The sequence below is a fragment of the Macrosteles quadrilineatus genome, unplaced genomic scaffold (assembly GCF_028750875.1).
Source record: "Macrosteles quadrilineatus isolate MER2022 unplaced genomic scaffold, UCM_ALF_1.0 Scaffold_9__3_contigs__length_116548681, whole genome shotgun sequence".
Lineage (NCBI taxonomy): Eukaryota > Metazoa > Arthropoda > Insecta > Hemiptera > Cicadellidae > Macrosteles > Macrosteles quadrilineatus.
The window spans coordinates 49,803,791-49,826,579 of NW_026542602.1; the positions used below are offsets into that span (position 1 = coordinate 49,803,791).

At 34.9% G+C, this 22,789-nt stretch overlaps 1 protein-coding gene across 4 annotated transcripts in view; it reads right to left on the bottom strand.

Moving 5' to 3' along the window:
* LOC129001968 (putative polypeptide N-acetylgalactosaminyltransferase 9) overlaps positions 1–22,789 on the bottom strand; it is a 405,810-nt gene that overhangs the window by 44,083 nt on the left and 338,938 nt on the right. For 3 of the 4 annotated variants that reach the window (XM_054429421.1, XM_054429418.1, XM_054429420.1), the window contains exon 3: positions 11,432–11,979. In XM_054429421.1, the coding sequence (XP_054285396.1) occupies positions 11,432–11,949 (518 nt within the window). In that variant the 5' untranslated portion in view covers positions 11,950–11,979. Of the gene's footprint in view, positions 1–11,431; positions 11,980–16,168; positions 16,316–22,789 lie in introns of those variants that run through there. The other variant, XM_054429419.1, reaches the window with a different exon arrangement.

Sequence of the window (22,789 nt, forward strand, 5' to 3'; positions counted from 1 at the left end):
GTTTGAAACTGCGCCGGGTTTCGCAGTTACCTGTACAGTATACACTGTCGTAAATATTTTGAATATATTATATCCACATTTGAAACAACCACTGGGCACCTCTAGAATACCGGTATTAATAAATTCAATGGCTGTGTCATACAGTACCTGAACTATGAAAATTATATCCATATATTATTCCCAAAGTACCCATGGACTTTTGAGAAAATTAAAAGTCACACCCCCATAAACCATATACTTAAGATGTTCGTCATGACGAGAAACCTTGCGCAAAACATTTCATAAATTATTGCCCTTTAAGGTCGTAATTCCTTGCTAAAGGGAACTTTCTATATACCTAACGTTAAAAATACTTCAGCTTTATCATTTTTTCAATGTACTACCATATTAAAATCAGGTGTGATTATTTGCTTGTATTACTGTATTCTGTTTTGTTTATTTCAGCTTAACTTAACCAATTAATAGTTTTAATAATACTTATGAAGTCAAACGGGGTGAAGCCCGTGGGTAGCAGCTAGTTCATAACAATCAAGTTTTGTTAGCTAATTAAAAAATTGTACTGCTTATCGTGGAAAGAGGTCTCCATACAAAAACAATTTTTCTCACCTAAGAAAGATATGTTGATAGAAGGTAACCTAGTTTTAATGAGGCTAAAATTCACCGGGTCATGTATCGAATAGCTACAAATCATTGGAAATTGGTGGGTTTTGAACCCGAATCTCCAAGACAGAATGCCAGCGCATTAACAAAATACCACTTGAACATGACTGTCTTCATAGCAAGAACTATTCAAAAGCCATGGCTAAATCTACCATTTAAGAACAACCACCGTTTGATAACGTCTGAAAAAAATGAAAAAAACGGGGACGTCTCAAGTTGTATGTAAAATAAATAGCTGTCCAATCTGAAATCAGTTACAAAATCAACCTGGTATAAAAAGATTCAATTTTCTTCATCTCGAAAGACTAAATTAGTTGACATTTAGATTTATTCTACTGCAATGAATAATAACTGGAGATAAAAACAGGCGAGTTAATCAGACGTTATAACAACGACATTTCCAGCTGATTGCGTTTTTATTAGAGTTTTTAACGTCTGATCTTTTACTTCTCTGCAGCTACCTTAGGATCGCTACCGTATAGATTTTTTATCAGATCAGTAATATACTTTGTAAAATACTACGCCACTATGACATTAACACTACAATCTATATATTAATAGACAAGCACGTTTATTTGAAACGTTTTTTCTCAGGTCGAGTGCATCGCAGGAAAAATCTACGCATACTATTAGAAAGATATTTTCCAATAAGATATCCATTAATGAATACCAACCAGACAAAAATATAGGTTTGCTAAAACTGCAAAATAAACAGTCACAGGAAATATTCGGAATATATATCTTCCTGATCCTAAGCGCTTTCAGAAGGCCTGCATTTGAAATACACAGCTAAATATGAATAGTGGTAGGGATAAATTTGCAGAGACCGGGATGTGTTTGCTTTATACTGTGGTTTAAGAAATGACATTGCTCGCTTTAAAGCAATCAGTTTTTTGTAAATACTATTTCACTGGGAGTACGTAAAATGTTATTAAAACTCGTAGTTTATAAGGAAAATATATCTCTTTCTATCATTAGAGGAAAGTTGTTTCTCCTGGAAATTATAAGGGCAACAGATTTAGTTTACTGTTTCCAAAAAATCCTATGGGATTTAAATATATCCTAAAATTTACCAACCTTATAAAATTTAATTTCAAAACCCGAAAAAATTGTTTTTCACAGTTTTAAGGTTAAAGGTTTGTTACGATAAACTTTTTAGTTGTGTCGCAAAACTAATAATTAAAACAAATATTTGATATACACAATCAGTACGGTATTCATTTTTTACAGTAATGAAAAAATGCAGGTACTGTATCAATAACAATAATATCAGTACAATTGGACGGCGTATGCAACAAACATATGGCGGGCCATTGTCAATGCAACAATTAAAACTGTCATACAGATAACGCTGAAGTCGTAATCTTTTATTGCCGTTTGTATCCTCGTGCAATCTACATTGTATACAAAATATGGAGAGGAATGTTTATAAAACAATCTCTACCTGGCATTGAACCTCATTGCGCCTTGGTTTTTTCATTTATAAATAGAATGAGGTGATATACAGGGTTAGTAAAAAGTGTGGAGACCCCCTGTTATTTTTTTAACGGCCCATACTAGAAAAAATAAACTCGGCACACCATTATGGCATGTTATGAAGTACTTTTTGGGCATAACCGCCACTTGGTGTTCATCCCCAAAATGGCGGATTTTGGGGGAAACTAAAAAATTTCAAATACAAAGACCCATCGAGTGACCCCTCATTTTTAAGGTCCTGGTAAAAGAAAACCAACAACGCAAACTAGAGGTGGTCTCTATTGCAGTTCAGTACAAAATGGCAGCCAATTGAAATTCTCATAAGTTCCCAAACCCAAAATGGGGGATTTTGGGGGAAACTCAAAAATTTTAAATGATAAGCCCCATTGAGTGACCCCTCATTTTGAAGGTCATAATAAAAGAAAACTAACAACGCAAACTATGGGTCTCTATCTTAACACAGTAAAATATGGCAGCCAATTGAATATAAAATTGCAAGTTATTTCCGATTTCTGAAGATTTCAATCAGCTTCCATTTTTTACTGGATTGAGATAGAAACCTCTAGTTTGCGTTGTTAGTTTTCTTTTACCAGGACCTTCAAAATGAGGGGTCACTTGATGGGGCTTATCTTTTAAAACTTTTGAGTTTCCCCCCAAATCCCCCATTTTGGGTTTGGTAAGCAAGTGGCTATTAGGCTTAAAAAGTACTTCATAACATGCCAAAAAGGTGTGTAAAGTTTAGTTTTCCTAGTGTGAGCCGCTACAAAATTTACAGGGGGTCTCCAGACTTGGAAAGCTGCAAGTTAAATTCAACTTATGAGAATTTCAATTGGCTGCCATTTTTTTACTGGATTGAGATAAAGACCTCTAGTTTGCGTTTTTTGTTTTCTTTTACCAGAACCTTTAAAATGAGGGGGTCTCACTCGATAGGTCTTTGTGTTTGAAATTTTTGAGTTTCCCCCAAAATCCCCCCATTTTGGGGATGTACACCAAGTGACGGTTATGCCCAAAAAGTACTTCATAACATGCCATAAAGGTGTGCCGAGTTTAGTTTTTCTAGTATGGGTCGTTAAAAAAATAACAGGGGGTCTCCACACTTTTTACTAACCCTGTATATTCAATACGGTATCACAGGAAAATAAACGGTGTCAGCAAAATGACACACACTTTTTCCCATTGTCACCAACAATGATAATGGCTATGTGATGGGAGTAAAATTATGTTATTCAATGGGGAATAATCACAAAAATAGCAATAGCTTTTGGTCATTTATTTTCAGGGGTGGACCATTTTGTTTGGAGTAAAAAGGACATAAAAAGGGGTTTTAAAGGGATTTTTTTTTTTAAACACAATTAAAATAAAAATAAAAAAACTGACGGACCATGGATTAATAATATACCAGATTTTGTCTAAATCGGACCAGCAATTACTTTTGAACCCATAATTAAACTAGACTAAGTTAAACAAAATTATAATGATCCCCCAAAGCTAAACCTTATTATTACCTTATTAAATTTGTCATAGGTAGATAAAGATAGTGAACATATCTTTATGCATAATAAATTAACATTCTTATTTGATTAAAAACATTTTGGCTGGCAAGACGTTTCTACAATTAACTCATTGTAAATAATATTCAAATAAAATGACATCCGTTAAATTTATTGCAAATCTCATTGTTTTAATTAAACTGAAAACTATTTTCGTTAGAGAAATTGAATGTATTAAATTTATTGTGCCCCCCCCCCAATATTTCCAAGCAACGCTTAAATAATCCCCTATTCCCCCATATTCCTTCATTTAAAATATTTTTCCCAAGACAGAGACATTCAGTTTGTTATTATACTCGATTACATATATATATATTTTTTTCAGAAAATTTACCTGCTCTATTAGTTAGTTTAAATTACTTTGGCCTACGCAGTTAATCCGCACACCAAGAGCCAAAGGAATATACAAACTTCCGTTCAAAGCTGTCCGCGTAAACCATACGACCTTTGAACAGGTTTTTGAACCAAGGGATAAAAGCAATTTGCTTTTTAATCACTGTTTAAGCCAAGGGTTTCCGTAAAATTTTTAACGTTGACAAAGTGTCAAAGAAGAAGTCTTTAGGGACGTTCATTGATCAACAAATTAAATATGCAAAAACTTTAAATGAAAAACAATTACACACTGCTTAGCTGATGTTGTACAGAATACTTCTTTGATCTTTAAAGGCTTTCCTGTTAAATTTAAATGTTTTGTAGTTTTCTTCCATCTCTTCTATATATTATTCTACTATTAATTTATTAAATTTGTCTTAAAAGTAAAATGTTATATAGTTAACTATAAACAGAATAGACTTCCTATTGTATGTAATGTAAAAATTTGAACCAAAGAAAATAAATTAAGTTCTGGACCATCTCACCAGAGGGTACTAGTGTACTGGGTTAAATCTTCGACTATCTTCAGTATCCAATAGTCAATGGTTAAATATTGTTTAAAACCAATGCAGTATCATAGCAAACAGCTGATTGATTTATCACTTTACACAGAATATTGTCATTAGTTGGTGACCATCTCAACAGATTGCACCAAGGTTTTTGGCTTCAAATTTTTACATATATGGAAAGTCTAGATATACAGTTTGGTGTAATTTGTTTGAACTACTATAGTTTGCTTCATTAATAATTTTCCTCCAGGATTGATTAAGGGACAAAATTATACTCGAAATTATTAGTTTATATACAAGGGGTTTCTGTAAAGTTTATTCAGTTTTAAGTTAATTAATGTAAACAAATATGAATGCAATTCAAATTGAACAAATGTTTAGAGAAAGCTAAGATTAAATTCGTTTTCCAAAAGAAAATAGTTCTAAGTAGATGAAAAAAATTATGTAGGTTTTATATGCAAGATTTATTTATCATCTCGCAACGTTAGAAGTTATTATTGTATTAATGTTACAGTAAACGGCATGGAGTCAGACACATCTAGTTTCTGTCATCACATTTTCCGATCAAATCCATTGAATTTATTAACTATTGAAACATTGTTCTGAACAGACAAAAGAGGGATTCCTCATAATTGGAAAGCCAAATCATTCGGCCCCTGCTTGTTAAAGGGCCATTTAAATAGGCGTCTTTTTGTCGGAATTTAATTGATTCAATAATTGGATAAAAATCAGCTTTATATTCACACAGTGGATGGATCGCCATTAAGTGTGCACATTATACAATAAATGTAGACATATGCAGTTGATGTTTTTATTTCCACAGCTCCCGATGAGAGTACAGTATCATTACTTCAGTGTATTTTCAATCAATTGTTGTGTATTAGACGTAGGGAGTTATTTTAAAGATAAAATACCTGTTATATCATCACTATATTCTGGATATTTAAGTGATACAATTAATTTGAAATTTTGGGCTGAATAAAAGATAACAGACTTGAAACATGATTCAGTGTGTTTCAAAATAGGTAAATATGTTTTAACGCTTTATGATGTTAAACAACGCTATTTGATTGTTTATAAAGGAAAATCTTGTACATTAAATGAATAAACATTCTAAAAGGTTTTGTGTATTGACATCATCAAGTATTAAAGTGCCATCGGCACAAGAATATATGTGTATTTTCAACAGTTTAAAACTGTGATCTCAAACTTGCCTTTTCTGTACAAGACATTATCCCTGAAAACTAACCTAATACCGAAATTAGTGCCTTAATTGACAATTCTCATACACAGACATAACAAGTAATATTTTCAAAAGAATGTATTTTTGTAAAATCCTATATACTGTATAAACTATTGTAGTTTACAATCAGAACAAAATATACTCCCAAAATTGAAAACAAAATCTTTTCTGTTACGTAGAAGAAGGGAACTATATAAACAAGGATTCTTTCAATCTCATTTCCAAAGATCCAATCCAAATGATGAAACCTCTTCGGATGAACGACCATCAAGAAATGCGGATCCGGATAAATATGAATACTGATCGAGCATTGATAAACAACCGTCTCGATTGCAATCGTCGCTTGCAAAGCAATACAGCTTATGCGGGTATCTTCCAATCGATCCTCTACAAAATTTGTGAAACACTTGTTTTGTCTGTGGATTGCTATGGGATTCAATATGTTGTTTTGATTATATTTTATAACTAGGATAAAAGTAATTATTTTCCGACATGAGGCCGAGGCTAGAATCGTAATTAAGCAAGCAAACTAATTCGCAAAACAAAAATGTTGTATATTTCTTATCTTTAGATAGCTCCCATAGTTGCTTCAGTTTTGTTTCCTACATTTTTTTGTTTTTGTAGTAACATACAGCTGTTACACATTTTTTAAAACATTTTGGCTTGTGTAAGACGTGGAAAACTTTGATGCAAAATTGTTACTCCGCTAAAACAAAAAGTAATTCCAAAACAAATTTGTGCATTTAAATTATTCTAAATATTGAAGAGGTAGGCGTAAAATATACCATTAGTCAAGGTAACAATTTTAATATAGAAATTATAACATTAGAACTATTTTTTTTAAAAATAAATCAGAAAACTATTATAAAATACATTGTTTACCTTTATACATTAGCCCTCACATTATATACGTTTTTTTTTTATTATTGAACAAGAACATGAACAAAGCTTACAGTTGTTTAAAAGTAACAACTATTACTCCGCCAAAACAATAATAAATTCAAAATCGTGACATTTGCCTAAACGTCGATGCAGGTGAATTGTCGATGTTATTGGTATAAAAATACAATGTAGCACGTTACGTTAAAAATCGGGACTATTTAACGGCATTTTCTTCATCAGTGGATGACTTTTAACCTCGATTCTTGTTGCTCTTGTGAGCAAAATAACCTATTTAGTCCCGCAACGCATGCAACAGCTGTTTTCTCTACAGTATGTCGAACTAAGGATTTCAAAACAAAATTAAATTACCAACTTGAATATTTATAAATTAATTTATTCCCCAGTTGATATGGAAACTTGCAACGAATATAATTGATGTATTCGGTGTATCAACACGGAACAATACAAATGTAAACAATTAGATCACAACTTTTTGTTAAATGGCAGATATTAATGAACGCCCGTTAAAAAACGGTCATTTGTTATTGGTGCCCCGTTTGGACGTCAACAATGGTGCAATATTCATCATGAAACGTATGAATGCAGCGTTGACAATAATATTGGAAATATCGGACGCGCCCTGTATAATGACGTTTCGAACATTGCACACTTCAAATTACTGTTGGACTGTGACGCAACCATGTTAGAGTTGGTTAGCACCTTTTAGACAATATTTGTAGTCAGAATTATAAACGTATTAGGTTAAGTACACGTGTTTTGTGTTTGTAATTAAATAGTTCAATAAACTTACTATCACAATATGTAAAGCTCCCTTTAGACATTTATTTAGAGTTTGCGTTTTAAATACCCCTACATCAATGCCCCATCATTTTCAATCTAGGGTTTTCATTTTAGAGGTGCAAGTTGTTCATTGGCACATGTGCACAGGCAAAAGCCAATTGATATGTTGGCGTGAGTACTTTTTCATTTAGGTTCGTTTCTATTGAAACAAATTCCCTATGCACTTAAAGCTTTTGATTATAGTAACAGCTTGTCACATTCAACACATTTCCCTGCTAAAAAGCATAGGTTTAAGGAATTGATTCCCATTTTTTTGTTAGTAAACACAACAGAAGGTGATCCATTAATGTAAACATGTGAAAAGTAGTATTTTGAATCCTATATATTGATAGGCAAGCATGTTTCTTGAAAACTTTTTTTCAGCTGGTTTGCATCGCAGAGAATATCTACGCATACTGTTAAAAATATATTTTCCTGTAGATGTGCAGAATCACTTTATAAAATAGGCTTAAAAATAAGGAAAAGGTGAATTTAAATATAAAAAAATAACATGGGCCTTATGAGTTGCCATGCAGGTGACGAAATAACAACGAAACGTAAACAGAAAATCTAAACAAATAGAAGAAATTCCAATTACATGTTTTATTTACATCGTAGGGTAAAAAATAGAGAAGTTTGTACATTGCAGTACATATTTTTGGTCGGGTTTTCGACCACTGGATGACTTCTAGTAGACAGATCTAATCGACTACTCGATCGATCTGACTTCTAATCGTATTTTATGCTAACGATCTTTTTTACTTCCTTAAACTGTTGATGGTGTTTCACGACTAAAATTACAAATCCAAAAACTAAGAACGAAAAAAATCGGTTTTCAAAAAGAAAGAAAATCATTAGATAACAATAAATTATTATAACTATAAAAAGTCCTCATGAATGTAGAATTTATTTCCCCAAATGAGCGGATTCGAACCGCTCTCGTCGTTATTTTCTTTGAGGCTGTAAAGAAGGGTTTGAGCAATCAATTTGAAGATGAAATCTGTATCTGCACCGACGTGTAGTCGAGACTCAATAATATCTGCCGCTTACGTCGCAATATTTATTATCCGATTCTACCTCCGCTCTCTGCACAAAGCTAAATAAATGCGCATTTGTGTCAACGCATCGGAATTCTAATGATTTTCCGTTGGGGACAGCTCAGTGGATGATTTTAAACAATAATATGTTTTGAATGTTCACAAATTTGAGTTTTACCAGTTAAAATGTATAGCTTTTCAATTAAAATAACGCATTTGTAGAGGCATTTGTACACAACTGTAGTCTCAAACGGCGTTTTCATGAGAATCTGAGTAATTGAATAATTTTAAGCCAAATATGAATGGAGATGAGTGTAGAATGAGTGGCGCGATCTTGTAGTCTTGTTAGTGACTAAGGCCGACATTCCTTAGACACAGCTGTTAATTAATAGCCCATACAGCTAATGGAAACTAGGAACCTACAGTTTATTCAACATCACAGTAAATCAATGACAGTACTAAAGAAAAATGCTGTACAAACTATAGCTTTATCCAGTATTTACCTAAATACCTGCACAACAATAAGCTAGTCGAATAGAGCATGCTCTTTACTAATTTATTCTAAACTAATTTTAAACACGTGCAGGATTTCCTACAAACGGTCGTTCCAATTTAGTCCACGGACGTGTTTTTATTGTAGTCAAAACTGTACAGCAAAGAGAGCGGGTAGAAAGGACCGGCCGTGAATAAGAGTTTTCATTCACCATATTTGTGTTCATTGTGTGTCTAACCGTGCCGCGAATATTGCTGCAACTGTTTCATCTCAGAATCCAGTTTTGTCGACGTCGTCGTTTTTACGAAACGATCGTTGGAATGTTCAACCTTTATATAATCAAGTCAAATTTAGTGTGTGAATTGCTGACTATTGTGATATTAAATCGAAACTTTGACATCGAGTACGAGTTCGTTCGTTAGGTTTTATACAGATTAACATACAAATGTTTATTTTGAATAAACAAGAGTTCATATTATGTAGCAATTTCTGAAAAATCCACACCTTGTGATTAGGAGTCCGTGTAAATTTCATCCCTTTGATGTTAAAAGGGAGGTCAGGTTCCACCATACAGACTATAAAATACCTCGTTGTGATTTTAATACTGGTAGTCTAACAATGGTCAAGTAGCTAGAGTCAAGTAATTGAAAAATGTACGTGAAAAAGAGATACACTGAATGATTATTATTATATTGTTTGCCATGTTAGTTATCAATGTTATCATATAAATTCGCCATGTTAAAGTAGTCATGAAATTAAACGATGTTGACCGTTGAATTAAGTAAACGACTTCATAAAAAAACTTTCGATCTTAACGTTCAAGTAAAAATAAAAAATATTTCATTGCTAAACCAACAGGCTATGTACTAAATATTATTCTACTAATCATCATATCAAAACTAAATTGCCACAGTATTGGACGATACACCCCCGGACATTTGGAATGACGCAATATTTCCATGTCAAAGTAGGCGGACGTCTCGGGTAACATCAATAAACATGCAATCGAGAGACTCCAAGCGACATCGCCGCAAGGGAGGCAATACCATCTACATCTACCTTCGGTCTCATCGTCTCCATAACCGCTGTATTAATGAGCAGACAGTGTTAAATGTCAAATCCAATTTTTTACGTTCATATTTCCGAAGGATAACAATTTTAAATTTTGTTTATGGACTTGTCCGACTGTCTAAATTTGTTGCAGCGTTTCGGAAAGTGAGGAAACTCCTCCCTTTTTTAAGTGACTAAAAATGTTTAGCGCCCTACAAAAAGATCCCACTAATGTTCAGTACCCTATCTAACCTGTGTAGTTGTGTTTAGTTTTAGCTTATGAGTATAGTTGTGTTTGGTTTGAGTTTAATTTTGTTTTTACATATTGTTTATGTTATGTGGCATAAAACGTAATCAATGTGGAGATAGAGAAAAGGTTAGGGTAGTTCGGTAAATGTAGATCGATAGTTAACTACCCTATCCAACCTACCAAACGTTTTTTTTTCTCTCTACACACATTGATTACATTTTATAAATCACATAGTAAAAAAAACTTTATACGGAAACATGGAGGGACTAAAACTATACACAATGAAACTAAACACAATCTCTTATGTTAGATAGGGCTGTTATGTAAATGTAGATCAATAGTGACTTGAAAATGGTAGGAGTTTTCTTACCTTTCGAAACGTAGTGTGTGTAACTCGAGAAATTCCATAAACTAAAATAAAATGCCAACCATTTCCCTTCTTACCTAATCGTAAAAATAAAAATCTACAACAACTTTTAACTGTTATAACCCACCGTAAATTTGGTTACTCCACGTTTTTTAAAAGCACTAACTTTCAAAGTGGACACACAACACTAATCACCGGACACTACAGAAGGGATTGAGTATGCGTCCTCAACTTCAGAGTAAAAGCTTTTAGTATTCAGGAACACTATATTTAATGTGTTCCAATAGAGGAACACTCTGTCACGTTACTTAACACCCACGGGTGTGAATTTAAGGTTGAACTATATAAAGATGAGATTTCAGCAAATGTGGTTAACCAAATCATTAAATTTCCATTTTACTCAGAGCAACGAATCTGCTTTATCCTATACTTATATTTAAGTTTGTATACAATGTGTATAAGTTACCTAGGAGTGGTAAACCGTATTAAAGATTACGTTGTGATATTTATGGTAAAATATACGTTTTACGTGTAATTTTCCTTTTGGTCATATCAACTGATACCTCAGGTATTGATACCACATTGACTAACATCGTAGACCCTAAATTAGTATCTCACCTTTACCAAAAGCCGTATCAAACCATTTCAAATATCAAAATAATTTAAACAAATATGTACAAACAGACTAAAGCTGTCACTCACCACTCATCCCTGGGGTCTGGAAGTTTCCTGTGTAGCGAGATAAGATCACTGACATACTGGTTGAAGGCGTTCTTCTGCCATCCTTCGTCCACCAGCTTCTTCACGTCCGCGGTCATGTTGGCCGGCAACACAACCGGCTTCCCCAACTCCCCGTACAGCGGTCCATCCCCCAGGTGTTCCCTCGGCGGCACTAGGACTCCGCCCTCCCCACCGTCCGGACCCGCGGGTATCGCGTTCTTCCCGGACGCCGTCTTACTCCTGAAGGCTGTCGGCGGCTGTCCGACCCTCGCTTGGGGTTGTGGCACTCCGAGAACGCCTCTCCGCACACCCCCGCCCACCGGGAACACGTCTTCTCTGCCCTCTCCGGGCGGGAAGGGCGAAGACCCCCGTTGTTCCGTGAACAGCAGGAACGCGACTGTGAGCCACGCTGTGGCGAGGAGGAACACGAGTTTGACTAGGAGAGAGCGACGCCGCAGCAGCGACATCTGGAGTCGGGAGAACATGACACTGTAGCCCATCCCGGGCTACCTCCGCGTCCACGGACCCATCTGCAACAAGAAGAGACCTTGGTTAGATATGTAGTATTGATTTGCTAAAGTTGTAAACAGCTTTCCAAGGCTTGTATCTCCTATACGAGGATACGTATAGATTAGAAGACTAGTGGTTAGAGAAGTTCTAACTACAATGGAGAGTAATAAGTACATGGCATTTCAACGACAGTAACATTTGCAGTTCCTGACTAGTGGGCAAACACAAATGTTATACAACTACGTCTACGTCATTTTATAATATATCACCACTTATGCGTTAACAAAGTTTTTTTGTAAAAAAACCTAAACGTCATGCCACTAAAAACCTGGGGGTGTATTGTGATCTGAAGACAGCGAAGAACCTTTACGGTGGAAGTGGTAGACAAGCCCGTGTTGACCGGGGGCAGGCTGGTCCAGTGTTAGAGCGCGGGACTTCGGTCCCTGAAGTTCCGGGTTCAAATCCCGCCAATCGCCATTCGCCAATAGATTGTATCTAATTAATAGTTCGACAACCATCTAGGTCCCATCGACACGCCTGAAGTATTGTGCAAGAACGGTTCAGGAATAGGGTAAAAAATAAAACCAGTGGTGAACTGGGAGGAAGCTGGTCCAGTGGTAGAGCACAGTACTTCGGCCCTTGAGGTCCCGGGTTCATATCCCGCCAAACACCAATATATTTTATCCAAGTGAATTGTTGAATTCCACAACTATTTAGGACTAGCCTGAAGTAATGTGAAGGAACATTTCCAAGAATCCAGTGATGACTGCTGGTAGTGATAAGATCGCAGACCTTGTCAGCCAAAAATACAACTCACTAAACTAACATCTACTAGTATTGAACAAAAAATACCTCTACAACAAAAATATGAGATCATGGGACGGTAACGTGGGATGTTAATTTTGCAAATACAGCTAGGTACATGGAATTACGAAAAGAGGGGAGAGTAAAAGACACATTTGACGTAACCGAAAGTGACATCGGCTCTCATATCGCTCCAATAAACAAAACGGATCATCCCCCAAGTGTTATTGGCTATCGTGTGTTACAGCGGCCACATCGATAACACGAATTGATTGCAAACATGATCAATTCATACAGTGTGTCACCCTTTCATTTCTCGTTTTTCAGAAAAAGCCACCGGAATAGCTCTTTCCGCCTGACTTCATAATTTTGATAAAACTACTTTTAGGTACTTAATGTAAAATAGTAATAGTATAAAATATATAAACAGTATTTTTTAGATTTCGGTGTAGTTTTTTAGGGGGTTTTATGTCCCACCTTCGCATCCTAGGACGCTAGGTTCTAGCCCGGAACTGTTTTATACATTACTTCAGGCTAGTTCTAGTAGATCGGGGGGACCATCACGTGGTTAAAATCAATTGGTGATTGGTGGGATTTGAACCCGAGACCTCGTGCTCCAAGGCCTCGAGTTCTACCAAAAGTCAAGCTCGCTTCCATTTATTAGGTGTGTCAATAAGTTTTGTATCCTAGGTTCCTTACCCAAAAAATTTACCTACAATAAATGGTTACCGGTATACAAAGTTTACATTGTAGCCACGAATACTAAATCGGATTCCCTAAATACTAAATAAACTGTAGGTCCCTTAGTTGCCATTATCCGTATGGGCTATCAATTAACAGCTGTGTCTATGGAATATGTCGGCCTTAGTCACTAACAAGACTACAAGATCGCGCCACTCATCATACACTCATCTCCATTCATGACTTGACTTAAAATACCTACTTTGTATGGTCGCCATTTCATAAGAAAGTATTAACACGTTCGCTACTGAGCGTCGCATATATGCGACGCCGCGGTCATTGCCACAGACCGAGGTATACATTTGAATCTTACACATAGACCGACTGTCACTTGGATAACAGTACACACAGACCACGGGCGAAAACCTGTAAAACAGCGATCATTTACATTGTAATACGCTACAATGGTGTTTGTAAATAAATTATTCTTGTTCATTTGTATTTTTTATAACCTTTTGTAATGTCGCATATTTGCGACGCCCGGTCTACAGCGAAGACAATAATGAAAATTATCATAGTTTTCTTGAAATAGACTAAACGTCGCATATATGCGACAGTTCATTTTTTTTGTGTTTTAAGGTGAAAGTAAGTAAAGAAATAAACAGATTATTCAAGAACAGTTTATAACTGAACAAATATAAAAGCTACATAGGATAATGCAGCATACATACTGCATACATACATACAGTGATGCAGAAAAGTAAAGACCAGTTTTTCCAACTATTATATGACGTCACCAATCATCATATCCACAGACCAAGCGACGCAGTTGTGCGTCAGACATCTCTGTAGACCACTGCAGGGAATTCAGTGCCTTCAAATAGACCACTACAAAGATATAAGCATTTTAATAACATTAGAACCCTGACGCAAATATGCGTCGGCAGTCTATTTTAATGTGACTAACCGTCGCATATATGCGACGGCAGTCCATGGGTGGAAACCGGCCGTCGCATATGTGCGTCGCTGGTCCATGTGAATGGAAAATTTCGTACTATTGCAGTAGCGAACGTGTTAATACCTTACTAAGGAAATTATTTAACATTTAATAATGAAAATGACCCATTTGTCAGGCCTTCTAAGAATGAATATTTGATTATTCAAAGTCAATTTAACTATATAACAAGAAATTTTTTTATTTGCCCTGTATCTTAAACGTTTTTTCTAGTCCCAAGTCTGCCACAAAACAACAAGCTTAGTTAGGCGAGCCAAGTGTCTACATTAGTGATCAAAGGGATTTTCAACCACTTTACCCTAATTCATCCCCCCCGCAGTGCCTTTGACTACCCCTCCAATTTCCGTTCCTTTTAGTGGTAAGAGCAAATCATTCATAAATCAACGCCTTTAAGTAATAACCTACGAGAAAAGCGATTTTATACGCCTCAAAGATAGTCTGGATCGTACAATTTTGTGATCGGAAATTTGAGGGAAAATAGTCAAACTATATACATATAAATATGGACCTAACTGTAAGTAAAACTATATAGGAGTCGGACTAGTCATATTTGGTTTTACCTTTTTAAGTGTTGAATTCAAAAGTTAAACTACCTAGTACCTTAAAAAAATAAAACACATACGGTAAGGGATACTGATCAGCAAACACAAGTTTCTCTAATGTTTTCAAAACCAGAAATAGCTCAACAGTTTAAACAAATGAATTCACCACAGGCTTACGCACATTAATCCTTTGTTATAAGAAATTTAGTAATTATTAACTTAGATAATCGTGAGATTCTTACAAACGTTTGGTTTATTTCGCTAAATTAGGTAATTCTAAGCACTCTTTCCCCCTGGGGCTGCACTTAAGTTTACGTCGTACACTCATACGAATGAAAAATATCGATACATAGATTGTTCGATATATCGATTATTTCATTCGGTTAGTTAGGTTAGGTTACCTAACTAATTAAATTTGATATATCGAAAGAAACAATCGATATATTGATCGGTATTTTCATTCGAATGAGTGTGACTAAACTAAAGTGCAGCCCAACATATCATTACTATAATGGAGAATTAACAGTTATGCATACTCAAATAAAATTGTGTGTGTTGCTAGTGGCGCACCTCAAATTTCAGTGCGAAAGGGGTTCACCCAATTTAACATTTTTGAGGGTGGGCTGCACTCCCTTAGGCCGGTATTACACTATCATAGTTCTATGACATATTATATTATCAAATATATGATAATATGTTCTCTCAAGGAGAACATATTATCATAGTTCAAAACCATTATAATAGTTGGTACATTACACTGTAATAATTTTCATCAAAGACATATGATAATAGATATATGTCATAGAACTATGATAGTGTAATACCGGCCTTAGTATTTGCAATTCAATCACTCAAAATACCACGTAGGCTAAACACTAACAAGAACAGTAATATGAATATCCGAAATTAAATTATGTATCAAATTTAATCCCTATGAACCAAGGATCAGTAATAAATGCTTATTGTACAACGCGTATGGCTGTTAGGGTTGATGAAATTAATTAACTTAGGTGTACATATTTAGACAAATACGAGTTCAAGCTCACATTAATGTACATTATTTGAGCTCAACGTATAGATAACTCTAGAAATAGTTACTGTGCTATGGTAAACTAGGTGTAGCCCAATTGATTGGTGATGATTTAAATTGAATACAACGTTACTTACAAATCAAATCACCAAATTGAAGCGGAAAACACTACACACAGCCACCAATTATACACTTCAGAAGTCTTCTGTAATTTAAAATTATACGTTCGCAACTTTAACAAAACTTTTAATTGAGTAAAATAACAAATATAACCTTTTTTAAAGGAAAATTATACTGAACGAACAAAAGTGAAACCAGAACAAGATTATCAAAACAATAACAAATGTTTATTTCAACACATGTCCTAGAAGAATAAAATATCAAAGTCAGCTGGTTAAAAATAATCTTTTGAATAAATCACGGATATTAGAACAGGAATGGTATTGATAAAAAAACATTAACAAATGACGTCACTAGCCCAAAAGTAAACATAATTTTGTTAACAATAAATTAATACCATACATCTAAATAACATTAGGTTTAATGAGTACCTAGGTTTACTGCTACAGGTAGGGTAATAACGTGGGGTTTTAGTAAAATATTAATAGCTTAGTATAAAACAAATACATTTGTCAAGTTTCATCAACATATATCCATAAAAAAGCCAAGTATTTTTTAAACAACTAAACAATTTTTTAAATATTTTCTCCGTTACCAATAACCGTAAAAAATAATTTAATATACTAAATTATTTGTATTTTTAAGCTCTACAAAATTAGTTTGGCAAGTAATTGAGAAACTTAGATTAGGATAAAAAATGGAGAAAAACAATATTCACCCCATAAAACACCCCATTAAACCCCATCGCAATGGTCCGATCATGTTGGTTCGCGAACTCATGCAAGTTTAGCCCACCATACATCTTCAAGCCAAATTTAATTAAAATCGTACAAAGTTCACGACACACTCATAAATATACATAAAACCATGTCACTTTCCTAACTGAATCCATTGGAAAGTTCAAAACAAAACTTTTAGATGTTATATATTTCCCACATGTTACTTTGTTGGATTTCCAAAAAAAGGAAACGAAAAAGACCAGTTTAATTAAAGAAAATCAGCAAAATTTCCTTGCCTCACAAAGAACCAGGTGGTCAAAGGGAGGTCTTTACCAAGAACTGCCGCGATTCCCGCCACTTTGATCTTACAACGACTGCTCCCATTTATTTTTCCTTTAATTTAATTCGAAAAACTCTTTCAAAGTAAAAATGCAACTGGTTTAGAGTAAATTTGCAAAAAAACTTCTTTATTGTAAACGCAAGGTCAATTGTATTACGGTAAAATGTATGTAATCAGCACCGTTCAAGTTTTTAATATGTTTAAAATAAGGGCGTTTATAAAGCGCTTTAGAGGAAATATTACGTTGTTTGGTGGAAAGATTAAATGTGTTTGTCTCATCAAAACGTCATTTGAATCGTAAAGGTTCAGTGAAAATGGTTTCACAAACCATATAAGTTTAAATCGTTCAAAAAGGAATCCATGCCATTAGCAAGAGGTGTGTTGCCGTTTTATAATAGGCTACTTACATACTACAAATGAACTTGAATATAAGTAGATATGGTATGCCGAACATTGGTGGTTCTTGCATACTAAAAAGTTGACAACAACAACAACCTTTTTGTGAAAAAAAATCCTAATGGACTTACATGATCACATTGTAACCTTCATACTGAAATTGTTGAACACAAATCTCAATTAAATTTGTTCGAGGCTGGTATGTATTGCACAAATTTTACTTTAAAATTAGTTTGCTGTTATAAGAGTCTCAGGTGTATAAAAATTAATTGAAACATTTACAGATTGAATCATTATCACAGGGTTCCTTCATAAAAAAATAGTTATTTAATATTACAGTTTAATGAATGTCCAAGAGTACCTACTCGTAAGGAGCGATCCCTATAGTTGTTGCTAGTTGAAACATCGATTGACTAAAACTACTTATAATTCAGAGATGGTATATGTCTTTATATAGTATATGTTTTTATTGACGGTTACCGGTTTTGCTACAAAACATAGTACAAACACAAATAATAAAACGTGATACTGCAACTATAATAATTATTGCATTACAGAAATGTAAAAAAGTATCATTATATTTGTTGTACTTGTAATTGGAAATCAGTTCATCAAGGAAAACTCAATTTTCTCTAAACTTCATCCCAACGTTAGGGTTTGGTCGAGATTCCACTCAACAATATGACAACCTTATAAGTGCAATATACGAGGAACCACATGAATACAATGAAGAAATCACTGACAATAGCTAAATCAACGCAATCGCAACGAAACGACACTGACGCAAGGCGCAAGAATGATGTGCAAACGCAACCATTGCGCGGACCATTGCGTGCCAGCCGCAATAAAACGTACATAAACAACCTGTCGTGAATAGAAGAGTCACGTGACGAACAGCTGATTTAGTTTACTGGAAAATAAAAGTCATCAGCTGTTAGGTAACGGGATTGTTGTCGAGGCTTTTGTCAGGTGTTTAGCTTCGGTTTACGTAAAACGTAGAATCATCATACACCAAACAATATCGAAGTCTCCTCTAATACAAGGCCGCGGTTGGTGTGGCAACGTCGCACCGCCTGGCCTATTGCCTTAATAACGTGTAAACATAACATCGCGCAGCCGCTCAGTACGATTTGATGTACCAGCTGTTTCACGCGGCCGGGATTGCGACGTTGCCACTTTTCCCTCGCATTGGCCTTGTATTAGAAACTATGACAATACAAAAGAAAATTTACGAGGTTTTGTATCAGGTATGTTGTAAAGTTTTGTGAGCTACACAACCATAAATTGTACGTATTCTGAGGAAGCACACACCGACATATTAACACCAAATTCCAACTAGTAAATTATTTTCAGTGGTTGTTGAGATATCTGAATATCGCTGAGCTATGTTGTACCGGCTGACAGTTTTTGGCAGCAGCTAAGTCAGTAGGGAGAGGATGCATCAGCGATTTCTTTGTTCTGAACAAGCACTCGAGATCTCGGGACGAACCCAATATCTCTTTTCGTTCACAAGGAAAACACTACATAAAGGTAAAACCATCGCATCGTTTGGTTGACAAAAACATAATAATACGGACAATTTTTTATTCAAGATTTTAACGTTGTTTAAAAATTTTAACTACCTTAGTTTTTATGAAGTAGAGTATACATTTTAGTTTAAGGTATTAGTTCTTTAACTTTATCATTTATCGAATAACATAACAATACATATAAACAAGGATAACAAAACATACGGTGGTATGTTTAATTATTTGATTCATTGTTGAACCATAGATTTAAACATATATTTGTCATCTTTATCAGCTGATGACTATTTTAATGTGAGTTCCATCCGGTGCCTCTAGGGGCGTGTTTGTGAAGTCTATGGTTGTACTTTGAAAACTAACTATTACATTAGTATTTTATAGACTGCGTGTTTTTATATAGTGCTTTGGAATGAACATGTGGAATAATTAATTATATTTTTAACGTACTGTTAAATACATGTTTAACAGCAAATAAGTAACTAAACGAAATAGATCCAGCTTTAACAGCATTCAAAATTATCTACGAAATTTTAAGTAGTTATTTTACATAATTTTTACAGTTTTACACTGCATTGTAACGTGACTGCAGTCATACACGGCCTGAACGCGCTCGTGTGTTGTATGCATTAGGCTGAGTAAACGTTGGGTCGTGTCAACAGCTTTAGCCTGTGTGGGGCTCATACACTTAACGTCAATTAAAGTGCCGAACTTCAACATAATGATTATGTAAAGTGTTACACTGCGCACTTTCAAGTAGAATTTCGTTCAGAAATTGACACAGTTGAGAATTAAGATTTAAATAACTTAGCGTTTACATTATTGTGCATAATAAACTAGTTATATCTTGATCAATCACTGTGATTCATAAAGTGATTGATTATAGAGACACACTGTCCCTTTCTACAGCTATCATATAAGCATAGTCGTTTCTAACCTTTATTTGTTATGTGGAATACGTATGATGATGGTTTCCCCCACACTATGATGTTTAGTTTTTAGCTGCTTTATATACGTTAATTAGTGGCTGAAAGTTACGTTTTTCTGGCTATGCCAGCTGTCATCGTCATTTGGGGACCGAGCAGGTTTTTACATCCCTAGGGCCGCAAAATCAGGTGCCCGCTTACTTTCTTAAAATATGAATGCATATCAAATACATAATCAGTATCCACAGCATTGCAGTGGAATTGTTTTATTGTCACTGCCTAGCAATTATTTTTTTTTGCGGATTCCTCCAATTATTTCTTCTCATAACCTTAAAGTTGTAGTTGGGTTGACAGTGTGCATTAATATTGTGGCGAATAGTGGTAATAGGGTATAATGTGGTGAAACATAGCGTTCGCACCACGGACCGAAATGGTTTTGCAGCTCTCGATCATTTTAAGTTTTCGACTTCGTTTCGAAATATACTATTTCATGTAGTTAAAAAAGGAATGCAATTTGTAAACTCTTTCAAATCGTTCGTGGAATTAAAAAAACAGATTTAGACATTTGCAAACTTGTGTTCAAAGCTTAAGTTAATTATCAAAACATTTAAACCAATTTCTCTTTGAAGAAGTTTTACCAAGTTTCGATGCTTCGCCACAAAACGTTTAGTGACTGAACCAACTTTTAAGACGCTTACCGTCGTTGATATTTAAACTGAAGTTTACAATTCGATACAGAGGTGATACATATCATAATATTTTTGTTGTCAAATTAAAATGAGTAGTTTCCGACCAAGTTAAAAGATTGGAAAGCAAAAATAGAAATGGCAATTCCTTAAAGTAGCCTATTTTATAAGCACACTCATACTTGTCACCTCAAGAGGAGTTTAATGACAAAAAGCACTTTACCTACATAAGGAAAGAATCAGTAGTGTACTCTACAAGGTTTTTTTTTACTCTCCTGTGGTGTATGGGCTACGCTTAACATATAAAAGGTTATGAAGTGTACGTGTACGATCATGCTCTTACAATGGGATATTGTTCATCATTACTTGTAACAATCTAAAAACTAATGGATGCGGAATTAGAACTCGGGTTGTTAAAATATTTTTACTACATCAAAACGTTAAATGGCCTAACGTCACTATGCATGAGGACCCTGAGGAGAAGTATTTTCAAATTGGTTTACATCGGGTTCTTACTGATGGTCTTGAGCATTAAGACGATGATGAATTTGTATGAGTCTCAGAAATCATCTCTTCATCGAGACGCCATCATCTTCTCGATGTTAGTGAATATGATAAGATCATCATTTGCCATCGTCAGTTTCACCGCCGCTGCTCTCAATCCAAAGACCCTAATATCCTCCTGGCTTGGTGTACTAACAGCTGAGAAAATGCTTGCAGTCGAAAACTTCGTGACCGTTTGGAAGTCAGCCTTTGGTATTCTTCAAGTTGGCATAATGGCAACGATCATCTTAGGTCAAACTACAAACATGGTTGTGGCATTTTCTACACAGCAAATGTTTTTAGAGACGAGGTTTATAATTTGGTTTATAATTTTCGGTGCCTTTGTCATACAGACTTCGGAAATAGTGATGTTCGTTGTAAAACTGACAATTGTACAAAAAGACATAACCTTCGCCTTGTCACAGCTAACCCATCAAAATCGCAAGATGTTCCATGTCTTGATCAGAGTACAACAGGGTCTGTACCATTCCCAAGTTGATTTCCAAACTTGTGTATCACTCTGTCTCATATTTATCAGGCTCAATGTGGAGTTCGTGCTGCCACAATTTATCTTAACATACAGATTGTCCACTATAGCTCGTCTTGCTGTTTACATGATCATCGGCCCGAGCATGTTTGTAGCAGTGTTCGCTGGGTACAAGTTTCTGCAATCAGCCAAAGAAGATCACCACTTTATGTTAGTGAAGAGCCTTTACAAGCCCGACATGCTGCAGCACCGAAGATCAACCAAACATCAACTGTTGGCCAACATACATCGGTCTGCTCCGTTCTCCTGCAGATTGTTCGATGTCCGCCTTCGAGTCATGTCTGACATTGTAAGCAATGCCATGTTGATCATTACTACATTGTTGGGTGATTAAAACGGCTGAGAATCACTCACCGTACTTCTCATGTTTATGGAAACAAACCTTATTTTTCCCTAACGCTCACTTTCCATAATATCAGTCTTTGAATTCACACAGTGCTGTAGGTTGTGTTTAATGTGCAGTAAAGAAATTTTTAAAATAATTTGTTTTTACTCTCAATACTTGTATTAAATGTGCAATTCCTTCATGTGTATCATTCGCTGTATAAACTTTATTTTTCGTTATGTAAACTAGATATACCTGTGCGGTTCCCGGGCCATCATCTTCTTGATGTTACTGAATATGATAAGAGCCAACAAATATTCATAAATATTAACCTGTTGTCAACTCGGTTAGAAAGGCATGATTTTCTAAATGAATTTCTCATAGCTATCAAGTCAACATTGAATACATTTTGTAATGGGATTAAATATGACCTAAACTAATTGTAGCATATTAATAAAGTTTGAGAACTAATAGAAATAATTCAAAAACACATTGGTACCATGTTTGTTAACATAAAAGCCAAAATATTATTGCCCATTTAAATGTCCGTAACTATAAAAGCTAACTTTAAAAATCTCAAACAGTAAGAAAAGCCATACAGGCACCTTGATCTAGGAACAAATTTAGTGCATT